The sequence below is a fragment of the Nicotiana tomentosiformis genome, chromosome 9, assembly GCF_000390325.3.
Source record: "Nicotiana tomentosiformis chromosome 9, ASM39032v3, whole genome shotgun sequence".
Classification (NCBI taxonomy): Eukaryota; Viridiplantae; Streptophyta; class Magnoliopsida; order Solanales; family Solanaceae; genus Nicotiana; species Nicotiana tomentosiformis.
This window is the reverse complement of record NC_090820.1, coordinates 101,392,909-101,414,718: the sequence shown is the minus strand read 5'-3', so window position 1 is coordinate 101,414,718 and position 21,810 is coordinate 101,392,909. Positions and strand designations below refer to the sequence as shown.

The following is a 21,810-nucleotide window of genomic DNA, read 5'->3' as shown; positions in this document are numbered from 1 at the left end:
CAATTCATTGCTATGAATTTTTTATCCGTAGCTGAATACAAGTACTATTACTACGAAACTAAGCTATAGAAATAGCCACAAAATTTAAAGTTACGTGGCAAACAAATTAAATCTTTTGCTACAATACAACACTTTGTAGCTACAAAATAAAGATAGCTATACATTTAATTTGTCGTGGCAAAAGAATAAAATTATTGCTATAATTATCTTTTCCGTGGCAAGAATGTATTATCATCACAGCTAGAACACAAAAAAGTTCCATAGCAATAAGTATTAGTCCTTTGCCATGGGTCATGTAAAGTTTATAGCTAACTTTTAGTTACGCCACTTCTTGGTACGAATGCTACGGAAAAATAATTTGTGGCTAAAGTGTTTAGCTATGGAAATTTTTATATTTAGCTACAATATATTTTATAGCTATATATGCATAATGTTGTAGTGATCATTATGAGGTTGGATGACTCCTTCTGCATCTTCATCATCGAAGGACAAAGTCCCTATGGGTGCGTAATCTTGAGTCTGAGATCGCTTTTCCCTCGCAATCGATGTTTTAGTGTGTTTAAGCATTGGTCCCTGAGGGGTATCGGCGCTGCCGATGATCATGTGAATGACGTGTTGTGGTTCTTCTTGCTCGTTTTGCTTGCCGAAATCCCTGTTTTTAAAATGGTTCTTCGCCCTATCACTCAGAAATTCCCGAAGGTGCCCTTTGTTAAATAAGCGGGCTACTTCATCTCTTAGTTGCCTGCAATCTTCCGTTCTATGACCATGAGTGCCATGATATTCACACATTTGATTAGGATTCCTTTGGGTAGGATCGGTCTGCATGGGTCGAGGCCACTTGGTGTCTTTGATGCATCCGATAGCCGACACGATGGCGGATGCACTAACGCTGAAGTTATACTCTGATAATCGAGGTGCTTCTATAGGATCGACATATTTATCAAAGCCTCTCTTGCTCATAAGTCCCCGAGAATTTTGCTCTCGATCAATCCTTCGATTGTTCCGAACTGTATTGCGTGTTGAACCGTTGTTCATCTGATCTGCGACATACTGTTGATATCGGTCTCTGTTCGACCTTTGTTCTCTGTCGATCTCCCTTTGATTTTTAGTAACTATCCTGTTCTGATGCACGGGTCCATACGGAGCTCCCAACTGGTCATCTTCGACCCTAATTTTCGATTGATATCTGTTGTATATATCTGCCCAAGTTATTGCTGGATACTCGATCAAATTTTTCTTCAGCCGACGTGATGTTGTCGAACTTAGCTCGTTTAACCGTTGGGTGAAAGCTTGTACAGCCCAATCGTCTGTGACCGGTGGCAATTCCATGCGTTCCATTTGAAATCGGGATACGAATTCCCTCAGCATTTCATTACCCCTTTGCTTTACTTTGAAGAGGTCCGATTTCCTTGTTGCAACCTTTATGGCACCAACATGTGCCATTTACGAACGAATTTGCTAACATGGCAAAAGAATCGATGGAATTTGGCGGTAAATTGTGATACCAGATCATTGCTCCCTTCGAGAGGGTCTCCCCGAACCTTTTCAACAACACGGATTTGATCTCATCGTTCTCCAAATTGTTACCTTTGATGGCACATGTGTAAGAGGTGACGTGTTCGTTAGGATCGATCGTACCGTTATATTTGGAAATTTCGGGCATACGGAATTTTTTGGGAATTGGTTTTGGGGCTGCACTCGAGGGAAAAGGATTTTGTATGAATTTTTTCGAATCAAGCCCTTTTATCATTGGTGGAGCCCCCGGGATTTGATCGACCCTGGTATTGTACGTTTCCACTCTCTTTTCATTGGCTTCCACTCGTTTTGTGAGCTCCTCGAGAAGTTTAGTAATTTCGGGAGTGGTCCCCGATTCTTGCTCGTTTGATTTCACTATGGCGGGCTCCGTTCTGGGGGTGATTTCTCGAAGCGGATTGGGATCCGACCTGCTTTGTATATGAGTTTGGCTCTGTAACTGGGCTATCGTTACTTGTTGGGCTTGTAGCATCTCGAAGATTATTCGTAAGTTGGCTCCGATTTTTTCCCCGTTATGGGTGTCTCGGGCTACGGATCGAGTACCGCCCTGAATACTTTTTTTCCGGTTCGGAACGCTGATTTGCCTCCAGAGCTATTCGTGAATTGACATCCAATGGTACTTCGGCTCGAATTTCAGGTACTTCGATTCGAGCCTCAGCCCCATCGTCAAGTGGCCTTCCGCCCCTGGGTACCAAGTTATTAGTTTCACCTTGAAGGCCGGCTTCGTGGTCGATAGGTAAAGCCATTGCTGATTTGAAGTTGTAAACTGGTGTGTATTGCAGATATGTCAAACAATCACTGTTATCCTAAGCCCCACGGTGGGCGCCAAACTGTTTACCCAAAAAATCAGATAACGTTAAATTTATGTATGGTTCTAAAGATACGTGATACCCTTTGATACAAATCGTATAGAGAGATAGCAATACGAATATTCTTGACTTTGAAAATGAGAATAATGAACAAAAAGAATGAATAAACTGAAGTAAAACAAGCACATAGAGATATCTTTTGTTCCAGTATATTCAGTATGTCCATAGCTTACAAAGATCTCCCTTTTATAGTAGAGGGTCATTACTTTATTTATAACAAAAAAATAATAAAATAAAGCATATAGTGGAGGACCCATGATGATTTATCTTTTCTTCGATTCCTGCCAAGATTCTCTCTTTTAGTGCGGTTGCAACGGCTCTTGTCTGTGAGCTCGATACTGGCTCGAACTCGTTACTGGATCGAGCCCTTCGGTCTTGGCTCGAGTTCGACCTTCGGGATTGGCTTCGCGCATTTTCGACCTCGAAGCAATGTCTTGCGGATCGATTTGGTCACGGCCTCGATAAGGTTATCGAGCCGACTCCTCGAGCAGCCTTCGGACTCGAGGCTCGTTAGTACTGTCTTCGGAGCTCACTTCCAAAATCCCACTCCGATTTCTTACTACTTGAACTCTATCGAACGTAGGAAGACCGAAATCTATTTCGACCATATACAATTTTAAAATAATTTTAATTTATAATAAATAGGGTATCTACTTTGCTATAGGAGTTAAAATTTTGTACAAAGAAACTAATAAGAGTTTCACAAATTCAACGTGAAAGGACCTTTTTCGAGAATAATGCTTGGCCAAGATCACATAGTAGGCTATATCTTAAAGTGATGGCTAATTATTGGTATATATAAGTCTACGTGACCTTGGATTCTACACAGGTTTTCGAAGTATAAAAAGTCAACAAACTTGAAATCCAATAGCCTTCATTTCAAATCAAGCATAATTATTCGGTGGAGAAAGACATAGTGACTTTTTGGATTGGCTTAAAAGTTGGTCAAATCAGTTAAAAACACATTTTGTCTTGTTTGAGTATTTGACAAACCTAAAAATAGCTTTTAAGTCAAGTACTTTTAAGCTGAATTAAGTCAAAAGCCAAAAGTCAGGAATGCCCAACTTATTGCTTGTTTGCTTAAAAACTTTTTATGTTTGACCAAGTAGTTGACCTTATTATTCTTCCCATTTTTATAAATTACAAAATACTCTTAGTTTACTAAATAAGTCATAACGTCATTTTTTTTCCATCTTCCATTTTGACGTTGCAGGTATCTTTCTTCACTTTATTATAATAAATAAGTAGCTTTATTTTTTTTGTAATAAGTAATTAATAAGATCCTTAATTACATGATAGTAGACAAATGTGAGAACTAGAGGAGAAACGAAAGAAACGATGCAAAGGCTGAGACATTAGTTTTATTGGCATTAATTTATACTTTTATTACGCTTTTTTCATTTCACTCTAGAAACAAATAATTTTATTTAGTAGTTGAATATTAAGAGCAAAAGCATGTTACAATTCTATTGGCATTCAAATTATATTTATTAAAAAAATCTTATCTAATTAATTTAATTTAGAGTTAATTAAGACATAAATTAGTCTGTATTTGAGTTAATTTTACATTAAGGATGTTGTAGTAATAAGCTTATTTTTAGTGTTAATAACTTTAAGGATATTTCGATCATTTTAACAGAAAAAGTGCTTATTTGCACTTGTTTACTAAACACTTCAACAACTTTTTTTTAATTTCAGCACTTTTATCCAAACGCATAACTACTTATTTAGAAAACAAGTTCCAGCACTAAAAATGTGCTTTTAAGCACTTGTGCTTAAAAGTCACTTTTTTTAAGCCAATCCAAACGGGCTCATATTTATACCCATATGTGAGCAACAGAGCCAGAATTTTAATTAAAAAATATTAAAATATAAAAAATTAAATATACAAAAAAGTCAAGAGGATCCAATACATAGTGTATATATATAAAAATTAATTTTTTACCTATTTAAACACTATAATTTTCCAGCGCAGAGGTGTTAATTACCACCCCTTAAAACTAGGAAATTTTATAAAAATGTCCCAAAAAAATCCTAACTTACCAAAACTAGCCAAACACATATAAAAATTAAAAACTCAAAGAAATAAAGTTCTTTCTCTTCAAGAATCACACACAAAAATCTCATTTCATATTTTTAAGCATGATTTGCAACATAAAATGTAGGACATAAAGGAAATTTTATGGATGAGGTAGCTAGTGGCGAAGCGAGAAAATTCAATTAGGGTGGTCAAACTTTTGCCAGTGGGTTATGTAAGGATGTTCAAAGTCTATTTTTAATCAATAACAAGTAATATTTTACCTTATACGTAGTATAATTAACGTAGCTTCGTCCCTGGAGGTAGCAAATAAGGTGGTGAAATACAAAAAAATATATATACAAGATTCTAAACATCTAAGCAAAAAATTACTTTTTTCAATGGGTGTGATTGAGATTCAATGAAAACATATAGATGAGTCAATATACAAAATTTGAGGAAGATTATAGGTGATTTGGACTGATTTGGTATCAAAATTCGTAGTTAAAATCGAGTTAAAAAAATTCTTCTGCGAGACATGTATCACGCATGTATCTCACACGCAGGTATAAATGGATATACATGTAATACATATTTGATACAAATATGATAAATATGTGATACACAAGTTATACACAGTATGATACACATATCATTATTTTTATATTCATCTTCTACTTCGAATTTTCAATTCAAACTACCTCAAAACTCTCAAAAAATGAGATTCAAGCTCGTTAAAGTGTACCTAATCTATTCTAAATAACACTCACTCCAAAGAAAGCAAAACTTTGACCTTTTGTTGGATACAAATAGCTAATTGGCTATTATTAATAATATTTTATGAATTAATCAATTTTTATAATAAAGTATTTTCTCTTAAAACTATATGGCTCCGCAATTGCCATCACATATGCAATAAATAATTAAAACTTTGGAGGTACGTGGGTACTAGTTATCATAAAGTAAATTATAAAAACTGATAGGCACGGCTTCGTATAACTATTTTCTACATTATTTGCATCTTTAATTTCACGATCTAAAGTGTCCATTTCAGTAATAAACCCTAATTGTTGCATGCTTGACCATAATTGATGTGCTTCGTTGTCTCTTTTTGCTGATATTTTCTTATCTTTGGCGGTGATAATTCTTGAAAATTAACAACCTCACTGATTTAACTTCTTCTTAATTAAGGCAATTACTTCACGTTTTCCAAGTATCTTGAAGGGGCTGTTTGCATGAAATTTCAGGGAATAGTCAAATACATAGGCTATATTCTCTAAATTTCTTATTTGCTAACAAGGTTTTTGTTTTTAGTTTAGGCAAAATAGCCTCGCGTCACTTAAACTTCGATTTTTCAAGCCGGTAACCAAACTTTAGAACATTTTATTTTAACAAGTCACTTACCATTTATTCTAAGTTATCAGTTAATGCTATTAAAAAGAGTTACGCGTAATTACATTTTAAGTTATCCAATTGTGTAATTTTTTTTTAAATCATTAATTCATAGAACGTAAACTTTTATTTTTTATACTGTCTGCACGTAGAATTTGAATTCATTATCTATTAGCAAGGTACTTATTTTTCTTTTTCTCAAAATTGACACAAAGACTATTCTCTAGATGGTTGATTAATTCACATTGTCTCAAAAAGAGAAGGGACACGTAGTCTTAACTCATAGTGATAAACAAAGGACGGTACCGAATCCCTTTGACTTTCCTTTGTTTTCTTCCTTTTTTCTCACCCTATATATACCCAAATTAATACTTTCCATTACAGACTTACAATATATCTTCTAACACATATTAATCTCTTCTAATTCTCTCTATTGCACTGTCTGATAATTTTTTTTTTGTACACAATAAATCTTAAAGAAGGAATACTAAAACTACTCAACATGGGAAGAACTCCTTGCTGTGAAAAAAATGGACTTAAGAAAGGTCAATGGACCTCAGAAGAAGATCAAAAGCTCATTGATTACATTCAAAAGCATGGTTATGGAAATTGGAGGGTACTTCCCAAAAATGCTGGTATTTTTCTTTAAATTTTCCTTTATTTTGTTCATTATCTGTTCTCTTCGTAAGGGGAGCCTTGGAACAACGGAAAAATTATCTTCGTGTGACCTATAAATCACATGTTCGAGCAATGGAAGCAACCACTAATATTTGTATTACGGTAGGTTATATCCACATCACATCCTTTAAGGTGCGGCTCTTCCCTGAATCTCGCGTTAAGGCGAGATGCTTTGTGCACCGGAGTGTACTTTTTTTCTTTCTCTGTTCTCTCCAATTCATTAATCATTCTTAACTTTTGCATGCATGAAGTAATAAATATTATTAAATTGTAGGACTTCAAAGGTGTGGAAAGAGTTGTAGGCTTCGTTGGACCAACTATCTAAGGCCAGATATTAAAAGGGGAAAATTCTCTTTTGAAGAAGAGGAAACAATCATTCTACTTCATAGTATATTAGGCAACAAGTAAGTTGTTTGTTTAACTAATCATTGGAAAGTAGTATATATGTACTTTTTAGTTATATAATAGTGTTGAAGTTCTCATGTTCTCTATGTCTTTGGACTTCCTTGAATTATAAATTTACATATTTAATTAACTATGCACTAATTGAAAATGATGTTTAACACTATCAGATTATCTAAAAAATAACCGCAAATAACCGTTGATAATAAGTAGAATTTGTAACTAAGACAACCTGCTATATACATGTTAAATTGCATTAATAGTATAAAATTTGTTACATTAAATTGCTGCTCGCTTGCCTGGAAGGACTGATAATGAAATCAAGAACTATTGGAATACTCACATAAGAAAAAAGCTTCTGAGAATGGGAATTGATCCTGTGACACACACTCCTCGTCTTGATCTTGATTTTACCTCCAACTTAAACCCTTACAATTCATCTCAAGTCAATATTTCAAGATTGGTGGGATTGCAACCTATGGTAAATCCAGAAGTCTTGAGAATATTAACCACTTCTCTTTTATCATCACAATATACAGTGAAACCAGCCGAACTCGTTGGTCAAAAGAATGTCCAAGAAAATCAACTGCCACCGTTAGTTCAACTTAGTCAAACTCAAACTGCTACTCAAGATATTCCATGTGTTCCATTTTCTAGTGAAGCTCAGCTAATGCAACAAGCAAATGTGAAGCAATTTTATAGCTCACAAAATTACCAACTAAATGATTGGCAAAATGGAAGTCAATTTGATTTGACAAAAGATTACTTTCCTTTACAAAATTATGGTTACTATGAGCCAGATCAATCTGTTATGGATCCTTCACCGTCCGATGCATCAACCTTCAATCCAACGGCAGCAATAACATGATGAAATTCCAATCTTTTATATCAAATTCATCTACGCCTTCATCTAGTTCTACTCCATTGAATACAACTACTGAAGATGAGAAGGAAAGGGGAAAGCTACTGTAGCAACATGTTAAATTTTGATATTAAAAATATTTTGGATGTCAATGCTCCTTATAGTTTTAGTCTAACACCAAATCACGTAAACAGTTCATAGAGACTTTGTTTTTTTTTTTTTTTTGGCATTTTAGCTTTGGAAAAATACCTACCACTTTTAGTTATTGTTCCTATTTTTTTTAAACTCTCTCATATTAGAAGTTTCGAATGCTATGTTTTACTTATCATTTATTGTCTCTACTTATTTTCCCTTTACACGCATATTTTTGCATTCAGTTGACATCCAAGCTAAGAGACACATAATATCACAAGAAACGAGATAAATTAACAACAAACAACAATAACCCAATAAAGTCGTAACAATTTAAAATCATATATAGAAGACAAATAACGGCGAAACAACGGGAAAATGTAAAGATGGTGGTTCCTTAGATCCCAACAGTCAAGTTACCGGCGACAACGCCGTCGCTTATGACAGGCTGGCGATTAGGAAGGTGACACGAGTTCTTTATTATTTTAGGGCCATAAAAAAGGAATTCATGACGATTTCCAATTTTTTGTGTGCTAATGTCAGGCAATCTTCATGAATTCGGGTGACGGACTCCAATTCACCTAAAATTTTGTGGTCCCTTAGAAACGACCTAATGAAAAATAGTCGTTACTTCGCCATTACTGTTCCTCGTTTTTTGGCGTCTTAGGGCCATAAAGTAGGAATTCAAGACGATTTTTAATTATTCGTGCGCCATCTTCATGAATTCGGGAGACAGGATCCGAATTGCCTAAAATTTTGTGGGCCCATCATAAATGACCTAATGAATAATAGTCATCGCTTAGCCGTGACCATTCCTAATATTTTGGCATTTTAGGGGCCAGAACACAGGAATATCCACACCATCTTCAAGAATTCGGGCGACGGCTCCAGATCGCCTAAACTTTTGTGGGCCCATCGAAAATGACCTAATGAACAATAGTCATTACTTCGCTGTGATTGTTACTCATTTGTTTTGGCGTTTTAGGGCCATAAAACAAGAATTCGGGATAATTTCTAATTTTTCGTGTGCTAATGTCCACGCCTTTTTCATGAATTCGAGGGAAGGGCTCTGAATTGTCAAAAATTGTGGGCCTATCAGAATAACCTAATGAACAATATCCATCACTTTGCCATAACTATTTATTATTTTTTGGCGTTTTAGGACCATAAGACAGGAATTCAGGACGATTTCTAATTTTTCATATGCTAATGTCCAAACTATTTTCATGAATTCGGACGACGGGTTCCGAATCGCTTAAAATTTTATGGGCCCATCAAAGATAACCAAATGAACAATAGTCATCATTTCGCCATGTCTGTTCCTCATTATTTGGCGTTTTAGGGCCATAAAATAGGAATTCAAGGTGATTTCTTATTTTTCGTGTGCTTGCCATCATCATGAATTCGGGCAACGGGTTTCGAATCGCCTAAAATTTTGTGAGCCCATTAGAAACGACATGATAAACAATAGTCATCGCTTCGTCGTGACCTTTTCTCATTTTTTGTATTTTAGAGCCATAAATAGAAATTCAAGATGATTTCTAATTTTTCGTGTGTCCACATCATCTTCATGAATTGGGGCGAGGGGCTCTGAATCGCTTAAAATCTTGTGGGCCCATAAGAAACAACATAATGAGCAATACTCATCGCTTTGCCGTGATCGTTCATCATTTTTTGGCATTTTAGGACCATAAAACAGAAATTCATGACGATTTCAAATCCATCGTGTGCTCATGTCCACGCCATCTTCATGAATTCAAGCAAAGGGCTCCAAATTTTCTAAAATTTTGTGGGCCATTAGAAACGACCAAATAAATAATTGTCATCGTTTGCTATGACTGTTCCTCATTTTTTGGCGTCGTAAAGCAGAAACTCATGACTATTTTCAATTTTTCGTGTGTTAATGTTCCACACGAAAAATTATAAACGGAGGAAATGGAGCAATATAGGAAATTCAGAAGAACATCCTACCTAGCTGAGATGTTTCTCCAACAAAGGAGTAAAGATACATGGATCAAATTAGGAGATGATAACAATAAGTATTTTTATTCCATCATCGAACACAGGAAGCTCCAACAAGCAGTTACTCAAATACAAGACAAACATGGGATAATGCAACATGATCCAGAGAAGATAACTATGGTCTTTGTAGACTACTATCAGGAATTGCTGGGGAGGAAAGAACAGGGAAGGGTTAAAGCTTTTGGGAGTTTCTTGAAGAATGGTCACATATTGACAGTGGAAGAACATGTGCAATTGGTGAGAAAATACAATTAAAGGGATGTCAAAGAGGCTCTGTTTAGTATTGATAGTACAAAGAGCCTAGGGCCTGATGGATACAGTAATGATTTCTTCAAGAAAGCATGGTCAATTGTGGGAGATGATATGACTGAAGTTGTACTCGAATTTCTGAGCAATGGTAAGCTTTTGCAGCAGCTCAATGCAACCATGATCTCCTTGATTCCTAAAGTAGAGGTGCCACAAATGGCAAGCCAATACAGACCAATATCTTGCTGCAATATATTATACAAGTGCATATCTAAGGTAATATGTCAAAGACTGAATAAGACACTAACCTCACTGGTTGCAGAAAATCAAGCAGCTTCTGTTTAAGGGAGAGCACTAGCTTACAACATTTGAATCTGTCATGATCTAATGCGACATTATAATATGAGGACTTCATCAAGGTGTTTGATGAAGATTGACTTGAGAAAAGCATATGATATTGTTAGCTGGGACTTCATTGAGGAAGCTCTGATTGGATATGGTTATCTTATCTCATTTATCGAGTTGATCATGGTGTGCATCAAATCCACAAAATTCTCAGTGAAAGTAAATAGAGTAGGGTATGGATACTTTGAAGGAAAGAGAGTGCTGAGACAGGGAGATTCAATCTCACCACTGCTCTTTGTACTTGTCATGGAATATCTCACTAGAACTTTGAAGAGGATGAGTGAGCTCCTAGATTTCAAATTTCATCCAATGTGCAAGAATTTAAAGTTGTCACATTTAATATTTGTAGATGATCTAATGATCTTTTGCAAAGGAGATATACAATCAATTTAAAGGGTGATGGAGGCCCTGCACCACTTCAGTAGTATGACAGGTTTAGTGGAAAATGTTGACAAAACAAACATCTTCCTGGCAGGAATGGAAGATGATAGAAAGGAAGAGATATTGACATACATAGGATTCTCAATAGGAACTCTACATATTAGATATCATGGCTTGCCTTTGTCATCTAAAAAATGGAGTAAGATGGATTGTCACCAGCTGGTGGAGAAGATAACTACTAGAATTAATACTGCTTACTCGAATCAATTTTACTAAATGAGGTGGATAGCAAATGTAGGGACTATCTATGTGGTAGCTCTACTAAACACAAAAGGGTGCCTCTGATAGCATGGGACAAAGTTTGTGTTCCACAGCAATTTGGAGGGCTGAATATAAAGAGTTGTAGGAAGTGGAATATGGCACCAGTGGGGAAATTGCTATGGCAACTAGCAAAGAAGCAGGATATACTTTGGGTGAGATGGGTGCATGGGTTATATATGAAGAATAATGTGAGTATATGGGATCACCAACCACCTTTTGATTGCAGTTGGTACCGGAAGAATCTCAGCTCACTCAAGTTGGGAATGAAAGACTGGTATCAGGATGATATGCACCTGTTGACAGTAAATGGAGACTACTCTGTAACTATGAGCTACAAGCCTTAATAGGAGACATGGTGAAGCTTCCAGAAGCTGATTTAATATGGACTAAGCTCATGCAACCAAAGCATAGATTCATAGTATGGTTAGCAAATCAGGAGAGGCTGCTGACCGAGGAAAGGCTCAAGAGATTACAAGTAACAATGAGTGATGATGCAAGTTGTTTATGTAGAGAGGGGCTGACTGAAACTCAAAAATATATATTTGTTGAATGTACATGGGTTACTGAATTAAGGGAAGAGCTATCAACATGGCTTGGAATAAACTGCAGAGATATGGGGTGAGACAAACAATAAGATGGATCAAGAGAAAGCACTGGAGACAAACAATAAAGGAGGTGATCATGACAGTCTGGGGAGCGATGATATAATGCATGGCATGCTAGGAATTAGAAGCTGTTTTGAAATATAAATGTAAATATTAGTTGTGTTAAAGAGCGGATACAAAAGGAAACTAGGCATAGACTAGATATGATACAAAATACAAAGAGAGCTAGAGGTTGCCAAATGTTAATACAAAGATTATGTAATAAGTTTTTTTTCCAGTTGAGGCCTAGAAGTGTCAAGCACCCTTCCTAGAAAGTGGTTTGGGCTTTAGGTGCTCTTTAGGTTTATCAATTTGCATGTTTATGGTAATATTTCACATTTATTACCAAAAATAATTATTCACGCCATATTCAAGAATTCGGGTGACGGGCTCCAGATCGCCTAAAATTTTGTGGGCCCATCAGAAATGACCAAATGAATAATAGTCATTGCTTTGCCATGACTTTTCCTCATTTGTTGACGTTTAGGGCCATAAAGCAGAAACTCATGACTACTTCCAATTTTTCGTGTGTTAATGTCTATGCCATCTTCATGAATTGAGGCGAAGGGCTCCGAATCGCCTAAAATTTTGTGAGACCATATGAAACGACCAAATAAATAATAGTCATCGATTTGCCATGGTTGTTCCTCATTTTTTGGCGTTCAGGGACATAAAATAGAAACTCATGACTTTTTCTAATTTTTCGTGTGTTAAGTTTACGCCATTGATGGTAGACTAGAATCACGTGTTTTAGTCATAGTTTGCACTCTAATTACCGTACTTTACTTGTGTTTGATCTTAAATATTAGTGTATATAACTTATTATGTATTTTATACCTTGTAGAAAGTGATTTCAAGTTAAAAAGATATTCGGGAGCTAAATTGAACAAGTTGGAGCTTTGAAATTTGAGTAAAAGTCCAAGGGACTAAACCGGGATCACGTTCGAGGGTCGGGATCCAAGTGAGGATGTTAAAACATGAAGAAAGAGAGTAACTCTGTAAAACGTCCACTGTCGTGCCGCATGGGGAGGCGCGGTAGTGTAATTTTCATGTTGCCCGTCAGAACGTGCTCTCTGAACTTTCCCACAAGTGCCCCGCATGGGGCGCAATGCGTGGCTCGCCTGTGCAAGTTTCTCAGAGTATTTGTCCTATTTCGACTTAGAAAATATAATTTCGCCTGGGCCCACTCCTACATGGTATAAATACACCAAAAAGACGTTTTTGAAGGAACTTTTGACCTTGGAACCTTTGGGAGAACGTTGGAGGCTACAAGACACGGGATTCCTGTCACGCCCCCAAACTGGAGTGGGACGTGATTGGCACTCAACTCTTACCACTCGTTGAGTGAACCGTGTACTATTTGTATCAAACATCAAGTTCAATAGCAAATAAACTAATATGCTTAAATATTTATTCTAATCAAATTGCAGTTCTTAAGCTGACTGATAAAATATAATAAATAAAGAATAAATTCCAAAATATTTTAATACTGACCCACTAACAAGTCATGAGCCTCTAGAATTTGAAAAACAAAATTTGAAATAAATAGCCTACGGGGGCATCCCCCGGAAATAAATAAACGTAAAAAAAAGGTTATAAATGATAGTCTGAAAAGGGTCCGCTACCGCTGGGATGAATCAACGAAGTCTGTAAAGTGAATCTAGAATATCTCCTCTAACTACGTGCCTCGTTACCCGCGTCCTCAATACCTGCCACACGATGTAACAGGCCCAAACGGGCTAAGTAACCACCAAAGGATACCTAGTAAGTCTCACATGCCACCTCCTAAAAAGGCGGAGCGAGACCTTCTGAAAATAATAAGAAAGAAAAGGGATATACGGAAAATCATATAAATCATATAAAATTTTACAACTAAGTAATAAGCTGAAAAATGAAACTGTAAGCTAAACTGTAAGTTGAAACTAAACTTAACGTAAAAATTGAGCCCATAATTGATATCTGAAATAGAAACTGACTTATATATATTTCAAGACGTAACTTCGCAAAGTTAATTGTTACGCATAATGGCCCTGCATACGTGAGCATCTGGGAATACGTACGGGGGAGTGTCGGCCTATCTCCCCAATAAACAGTTGGCACCTACGAGCGTGGGTTAGATAACCTTGACATCATGGCACTTACGCTGGGGGAGGTTGGCCACTTCTCCCTACTGAATGTGATCACATTGATGCATGAATTAATGTTGAAATTGAATACTTAACTGAATGTGAATATCACAAATAAAAGCACATAACAACTGGTAATATACATAAGTATGTATTCATGTCACATATAAGGTCGTACTGAATAAGAATAAAGTGAACTGAGTATTAGATCACGAGAAGACATGACTTAGCTTTATCTAGCATATGGAGCACAAGGATTCTAATGGAATTTCCTACTAAAAAAGTAAACCTCTACTTACCTCAATTACAATCTTAACTTTGCCTCCACGTATCTTCCAGGCAATCACAAGTCACCAATTTCTCTAACTACATGACAATTGGGTTCAACGTAAATTAATACATGTCCAAAGAATACAACTATATACACAGTTCTCTTGTTCTAGAAAAATCCCACTTAGGTTCTAAAACACTAATTAGTCCGTAATAACTCAATATATCGATTTGTAATGTTTAATCCCACAACTCATTAGAACAAGCTATAACTACAATGGATAATCATGATTCCAATAATAAATTCATAGTAAATACATCCAAGGCTCTTAGTATATTGTAATAACATTATTGAATAAAGCCCAAGCATTTAAAATCCTTTTATTTATTTATTTTCTTTTTTAAAAAAATCCAAATCTCAAAATCCTACCTATATCTCAATTGATAGTAGATAAACAATTTTTACCAGAGAAAAGTATATGGGTACCTCCGAATGAGAGTCAATCTGCCACATTTTATTATAAATTTCTCGTGAAATCAAACTCTCAAGATAACCCAAGCAGTTGCAGACTTGCGGTGAACAAGCTTGAGAAAACAGAAACTTTGTTATCTTTCTTTTTTGAAAGTAGCCAGCGAAAGAGGCATACAATTGCCACACATTTAGTAGACTTATTTATGCTTAAAGTTTTCACTAGTGGGACATAGCTAAATAATTTTCCAACTTTTTTTTTCTTTCCGGTTGTTTACTTGACTTCTCTCACCATATTTTAAACTAATATATAGGCTACTTATCCTTCATTACACTAGCTAATAAGAAATTATTCAATACACTCGGATACTAGAAAATTTCAGTAACTTTGTTTTTCAACTAAAAGTCAGGTAACTTAGTTTATTCTTAAGTATCCATCCTACCATATTAATTCATATCCTATACGCATATTATCCCAAAAACTTCGCTTAAACCGTGCAAGTCCTTATATCCTTTGAGCACTTTAATTACGTTATGAACTCCGAGATTATTAAAATTTTAAGCTAGAAATTTATGGGGCTTTACATTCTCCCCCGCTTAAGAATGTTCATCCTCGAATGTTGTGTCGTAATTGTTCTTTAGTCTAAAAGAAAGATCTTAGGACCCCAAAATTTGACTAACTCCTAAAATTTTCAAAACTTTCGGCAGAGTCTCCCTTGTAACTGGAGATTTTCATAAATTTTCAACTTGTCCAACAACCCAATAACAATAACACTTTGCACCTCTAGCCACTCAATCCAATAATATAAAATATCAAGGCATACCCATATACCCGCCAAAGCCATTTTACATCATTATAAGCATAAATATCACATAACTTGACAATCTAAATATTTTGAAGCTTAAAAATGAATTATGTACCTGAAATCTCGAACTAATAAGGATATTTTTTCTTCATGGCTTCCTCGAGCTCCCACGTAGCTTCCTTAGCTAAGTGGTTTCTCTATATCACTTTCACCGAAGCAACGTCTTTGGTTCGAAGTTTACGAACATGCCTATCTATCATAGCTACAGGGACTTCCTCATATGTGAGAGTATCACCAATCTCTATCTCCTGTCTATCAAGTACATGACTCGGGTCATGAAAGTATTGTTTCAGCATGGACACATGAAAAACTAGATACACAGAAGATAACTCTGGAGGTAAAGCTAGTCGATACGCCACAAGCTCAATCCTTTTTAGAATTGGATAAGGCCCTGTATATCTTGGTCTAAGCTTCTCTTTTCTACCAAAACTCATGATACCCTTCATTGGAGACACCTTTAAAAATACATAGTCACCCTCTTTGAACTCTAGATCGCAGTGTCTTATATCTGAGTATGACTTTTGTCGGCTTTGAGCTGAATAAGTTTCACCTTTTTCAAGGAATCATGTACTATGTTTGGCCCAATAAGCTTCGTTTCACCTAACTCAAACCACCCTACAGGTGAACAACATCGCATCCCATATAGGGCCTCGAATGGGGCCATCTGAATGCTCGCTTGATAAATGTTATTATATGCGAACTCAATCAAAGGTAAATGATCATCCCAGTTTCATTTAAAATCAAGAACACATGCTCGTAACATATCTTCCAAGGTCTGAATTATCCTCTCGGCCTGCCCGTCCGTTTGAGGGTGAAAAGTTATACTTAGATTAACTCGGGTACCGAGACCTTCCTAAAAACTCTGCCAAAACTGGGCAGTAAACTGTGCACCCCTGTCAGAAATAATAGACATAGGAGAACCATGCAACCGAACAATCTCTTTTATGTATAATGTTGCATACTGGGTGCCGTGTAGGTTGTTTTGACCGGCAAAACGTGAGCTGACTTAGTGAGTCGGTCTACTATGATCCAAATAGAGTCATGTTTCTTAAAAGTCCGCGGAAAGCCCACCACAAAATCCATATTTATTCTCTCTCATTTCCATTCTGGTATTTCAATGACTTGACCTAAGCCACCTGGCCTCTGGTGTTCAGCTTTTACTTGCTGACAGATAATTCCACCAATAAACATCCCTCAAATCATGATACATTTTGGTAAAACCTGGATGTATTGAATATCTGGAGCTATGAGCTTCTACCATAATTGCCCTAATAAAGATCTTCTACATTAGGCACGCATTAGCGACCATCAAGTCTCATTACACCATTCTCATCAAGTGCAAAATTCTCAATCTTGCCACTGAGGACACCTTCATTGAGCTTAAGCAAGCTATGGTCATCAAATTGTTTGGCTTTAACTTGCTCTACTAAAGTAGACTTAGTACCCATACTTGATATGAGCCTTCCATCATACTTCTCATAGAGACGAACCCCTTGGCTAGATATTTGTTGGGCTTCCTTAACTATTGTACGTTCGACCACACACAACCTGGTCAAAATCCCCATGGATCTTCTGCTCAGAGTATCAACAACCACATTCACTTTGCCAGGATGGTAAAGGATATTGCAATCATAATCCTTAAGTAATTCCAACCACATGTGTTGTCTTAGGTTCAACTCTTTCTTCTTGCATATATACTGTAAACTTTTATGATTTGTATAAATGTCATATTGCTCTCCATTAAGGTAGTGACACCATATTTTTAGAGCAAAAATAATTGTCGCTAGCTCAAGATCGTGGGTAGGATAATTTCTCTCATGATTCTTTAACTACCTAGAAGCATAAGCAATTACGTTGTCATTCTGCATAAGAACACATCATAATCCTACTCTGGAAGCATCACAATAGATCACAAATTTACCTGTAGGGGTAGGTAGAGTTAGGATTGGGACTGTAGTCAACCTGCTCTTGAGTTCTTGAAAACCTTTCTCACAAGCTTTAGACCATTGAAACTTCACATTTTTCTAAGTTAACTTTGTCAATGGGGAAGCTACTGAAGAGAACCCTTCTACAAAACGGCGGTAGTAACTTGCCAACCTTAGAAAACTACTAATCTCTGTAAGGGTCGTCAGCCTAGGCCAACTCTTAGCTGCATCTATTTTCTATGGGTCTACTCTAATGTCTTCTTTCGAGACCATGTTGATCTCGTCCAATTTCACTCCTCTATTTAAGGATATGAAAACGGTCGATGCAATAGTAATACCCAATAAGGAGTCGGGGTCGATTTTCCACAAGGAGCTATGAATGGGTCTTAGGAATATATATTATAGTGTATGAGCTTGAATTATCTCAAATTGCACTTCCACAAATTTGGGTTATTTCTAGGTCTAATTTAAACGAAGACTACAAACTAAGAATTTAAACTTTGAATGTGTTTTTGGTTGTTTTTCAAATGTTATGAAAGGCTTAGGGCTATGACCTTCACCTAGGTGTTTACCTAATGGGTTGTAAACTTTAAAGCTTACTTTATTGGTTGGGGTGTATTATAGCTATCAACACCCAAGTACCCACTCAATACCTCTCGGTCAGATAGTGATTTTGCCCAATTTGGCTTTCTCAAGTCCAAATAGGTATTGAAAAAAATAATTGATAATAAGCTCAAGCCGGGTTTTACTATCTCTAGATTCAACCCTTTAATTGAGCTTATCAATCTCTCGATTGACCCAATTTCTTGCTAGCCAAGTTTTTCTAGACTAAGTCTCTCTTTCTCAAGTAGAGACCAAGTCAAATAGGCATGAAATAATGTTTGCGACTATTAGGTCTTCACATAAAAGCAAGAACTAGGCTAGATAATCAACACCCAGCCATGAACAAGCAATAAATCATACACCCATTAAGTTTACACACTAGGGTTGGGTCACAACCCTAGTGAAAATCTAGTTACTCATGCTTAAATTGGGAGAAAAAGAAGAAGAAGTGATGTTAAACCCATATTGATAATTAAAATGATGAAATCAATATTTAAAAAGCTCAAAATAGAAAAATCTACTAAAAAGAGTAAAAGAAAATGTCTACTGTAGCTACTGATGTCAAAACTTGACCTAAAATAGTAAAACTCTTCTATTTATACAGTGCTAGAATTTTCGGACAAAAATACCCTTTCGGAGGCTCTGCGACGACACATTTCCATGTGCGGTCCGCACTTTGCTTCAGCTTGACAGGAATGGAAACCTGCGGCCGCACTTCTCTCTTTATGCGGTCCGCGCATTTCTGAGTGCGGCTGCACATTGCTCTTCTGTGGACCGCACAAATTTGACTACGGCCGCGTAGCTGTTCTTCTGCGGCCGCACAATAATTGTGCGGTCCGCAGTTCTGTCGAACTTGAGATGCAAGTTCTCTGAACTTTTGCTCTTGCCCAGGTTCTGCGGCCGCACATGTCATGTGCGGACCGCACTTTGCACTTGTCTCTGATAGGAGTTTCTTCACAATCTGCGGCCGCAGATGAAAATCTACGGTCCGCACTTTGAGCTTTTATGCCTGTTTGTGTCCTTGAGTTCAGATCACTCCTTCTTTAGTTGGATTTCATCTTGGGGCTCATTTTCCACTATTCCTACAATTAAGCATATTTCATCAATTTTTGGGAACACAACTAAATACTTTTTGACTAAAACGAAAGCAAAAAGGTGCAAATAAGTAGTCAAAATTCTCACTTATCAACTCCCCCAAACTTAAGCGTTTGCTTGTCCTCAAGCAAATAAGGTAATTTCTACCTCCACAAGTTAAAAGCTATTCCTGCTAATCAAAGATGCATCAATTGGGACCAACAATTACCCACAACACTTATGAATTATTAACAAGGCAACAGGTTGAACTTTTAAGCACAAATATTTCTAATGTGACACTTGAGCATCAAGAGTTGATTTCATTCATCAAGGAAGCTCGCTCTTTCATGTAAATCATTGTGGATCCCAAACTCCTTCTTTCTAGTCTCTGTTTTCATAACTCACTTAAGAATGTAGCACTCAATTCAAAGATTTGTGAAAGGTTCGCTTATCTTTCTCAAAAGAATGTCACAAGTACGACTTTAGGTACCATAGGCTTTCCCCTCATGTAAATCACCACTAATGTAAGCTCACTCAGCTTGAAATCACATAGGGCTTTTTTCGGAATGCAATGAAGGCTTTTGGACTACGGTTGGATATGCTATGATAGAACGGGTATCTTTCCTTAAGCACTACATTTTCTCTTATCGGCTCATGCTTTGCCAACTCTTTGAGGCATTTTTTCTTTTGCACATGGGGGATTAGAGAGACAACATCAATCTTTCTTGGTCATGATATTCATTTTCTCCTTCTTTTCTTTCTCCATGCTTTGCATCATTACTTTTCTTTGAATCCCTTCAACTCTTCAACTTATTTACTTTTTTTTTGCATTTTTCTTTTTGTTCTTTCTTTCTTTCTTTTTCTTGCATTTCCTTCTCTTCATTTCTTTTCTCTTTTTGTGCCTTGATACCTTTTTCAAACTCCCCATCTCTCCCCCAAACTTACATTTTTAGCCAATTATTTTACAAGAGTGTTAAGGAAAGCTCTGGTGCCAAGAGAGGGTCACAACAGAATTGTAACATAGTTATCAAATGAGAAAGGTTTTAGGCTCAAATGGGTTGACTAGGGATAACAACATTGGCGGGCCATGAAAAATTTCATGCGGGTCAAGGAGAGCCTACAATCACTTCTCAAGGCAAGCAAAACTTAAAATTTAGCCTAGAGACACATTAGGGGCAAGTTCTAGACCATTCGCACGGGTATTTGGACTTGAATCAAAAATATCTCACCTCTCACGCAGCGGGATTGTTAAAGAGGATAGAGTCGAGGGCCCAAAACGACCATATTCAAGATTGAAAATTACTATGATTCGATTAAACCACTCGATGATTGCCTAAGTCAACACACGAGTCACAACGTCACTAACTAGAGCTATGTCTTTCCCAAAAAAACTTATTTTTAACCATAAGCACGTAGTTAAGTGTGTTGGTACCAAGTGAAGCATGTTTTACTCTTCGAGCCTGACTCGATTAGGTCTTTTTATTCATTATTACTACTATTCTTACCTAAACACAAAAAACGGACTCAATCCCTTAAGAAGGTTGTCATGCCATCTATCGTTAGGAAGAGTCACCGGTTCACACAAAAATGACCTTTGGAAAGAACCATGGCATTAAGAAAACCAAAGGCTTATTGTTCACTAAAACATAAAAAGAAGCTCCAAAATTAAAAAGAAGCTATTAGATTAAACATAGACTAAAAAGAAAATAGAATAAAGAAGCTAATGAATATACATAATGAGAGAGGAAAGAGAGAGAATATATACATCAAGAGAGAATATATATATACAGAATGAAGAGAAAGAAGAAAATATTGTTAGTTATTACAAACCAAATGTCTAAAAGTCATCCAAATAGCAAATCAAATAAATCCATCACCTCCCCCCCCCCCCGAATAAAAATAAGTGTTGTCTGCAATACTTAATCAAAACAAGAATAAAGAAGGGTAAGAGTAAAAAAAAAAAAAACTCCCTATGTGGCCTTGGACATCTCCGTGTCCATAGCAGCGTCACCGCCCTCAGTCTACTCTAACTGAATCTCATCATCGGCTCTGGGAGTAACTGGGTTGGTGAACATCTGGCGCACTGCCTCAACAGTGTCGGCAGCCAGGTCTGGCTCCTCAGACTGGCCAGCTGGTGCAACTGGAGCTGATGGTGCTGCTGGATCTGCTAGTGATGGTGGGTCTAACTCCCTGAGCATATCAAATGAAAGATCACCAGCTGTTGCTATCTTGGTCACCTCTTTCCTCAGCCTGTCAACTGATTTCTTGGATGCCTGGGTTTTCTTCATTTTCTTTACATGATTCCCCAGCTCCTCAATTATTGCTCCATGTGCTAGCAAGGTGTTCATGATGGTGGTCTGGTTCTTCAAGATCTTCTTCAATGTATCCTCTACTGTCGGAGGAATATGGGGTGCCGGAGTGGAGGACTGTGCTGTAACAGTACTGGATATGTAAGACAGCTTTACAGTGGTTGTCTGCATCTAGTTGTTGAGGCTTGCTAGTGTTTGGGAGACTCGCAGCGTAGATAGTGGATTAACGGGCATGGGCACCGGCTTCAAAGCCGATGTGGAAGG

At 36.8% G+C, this 21,810-nt stretch overlaps 3 protein-coding genes and 1 pseudogene across 3 annotated transcripts; 2 read left to right on the top strand and 2 right to left on the bottom strand.

Moving 5' to 3' along the window:
* The first annotated feature begins 6,307 nt into the window (after nt 1-6,307).
* Nucleotides 6,308-7,759, top strand: LOC104102291 (transcription factor MYB102-like; annotated as a pseudogene).
* Nucleotides 7,760-9,820: 2,061 nt separating this feature from the next.
* LOC104102292 (uncharacterized) lies at nt 9,821-10,511 on the top strand. The gene is made up of 3 exons (XM_070185436.1): nt 9,821-10,144; nt 10,244-10,372; nt 10,476-10,511. Exons 1-3 carry the CDS (start codon nt 9,821-9,823, stop codon nt 10,509-10,511), a joined length of 489 nt encoding a protein of 162 aa, XP_070041537.1.
* A 5,261-nt stretch (nt 10,512-15,772) lies between these two features.
* On the bottom strand, nt 15,773-16,081 carry LOC138899284 (uncharacterized). The gene has a single exon (XM_070185435.1). The coding sequence runs from the start codon at nt 16,079-16,081 to the stop codon at nt 15,773-15,775; it is 309 nt and encodes a 102-aa protein (XP_070041536.1).
* An 852-nt stretch (nt 16,082-16,933) lies between these two features.
* Nucleotides 16,934-17,293, bottom strand: LOC138899283 (uncharacterized). Its single transcript, XM_070185434.1, has one exon. The coding sequence runs from the start codon at nt 17,291-17,293 to the stop codon at nt 16,934-16,936; it is 360 nt and encodes a 119-aa protein (XP_070041535.1).
* Nucleotides 17,294-21,810: the final 4,517 nt, after the last annotated feature.

What these genes read in the sequence shown, in the direction of transcription:
- LOC104102292 (XM_070185436.1), top strand. Translation starts at nt 9,821, where the DNA reads ATGGAGCAATATAGGAAATTCAGAAGAACATCCTACCTAGCTGAGATG. An exon ending in TGGAAGAACATGTGCAATTG is followed by an intron (nt 10,145 to 10,243) that starts GTGAGAAAATAC and finishes GATTTCTTCAAG; the next exon opens with AAAGCATGGTCAATTGTGGG. An exon ending in AAGTAGAGGTGCCACAAATG is followed by an intron (nt 10,373 to 10,475) that starts GCAAGCCAATAC and finishes CACTGGTTGCAG; the next exon opens with AAAATCAAGCAGCTTCTGTT.
- LOC138899284 (XM_070185435.1), bottom strand. Translation starts at nt 16,081, where the DNA reads ATGAAGGGTATCATGAGTTTTGGTAGAAAAGAGAAGCTTAGACCAAGA.
- LOC138899283 (XM_070185434.1), bottom strand. Translation starts at nt 17,293, where the DNA reads ATGTGGTTGGAATTACTTAAGGATTATGATTGCAATATCCTTTACCAT.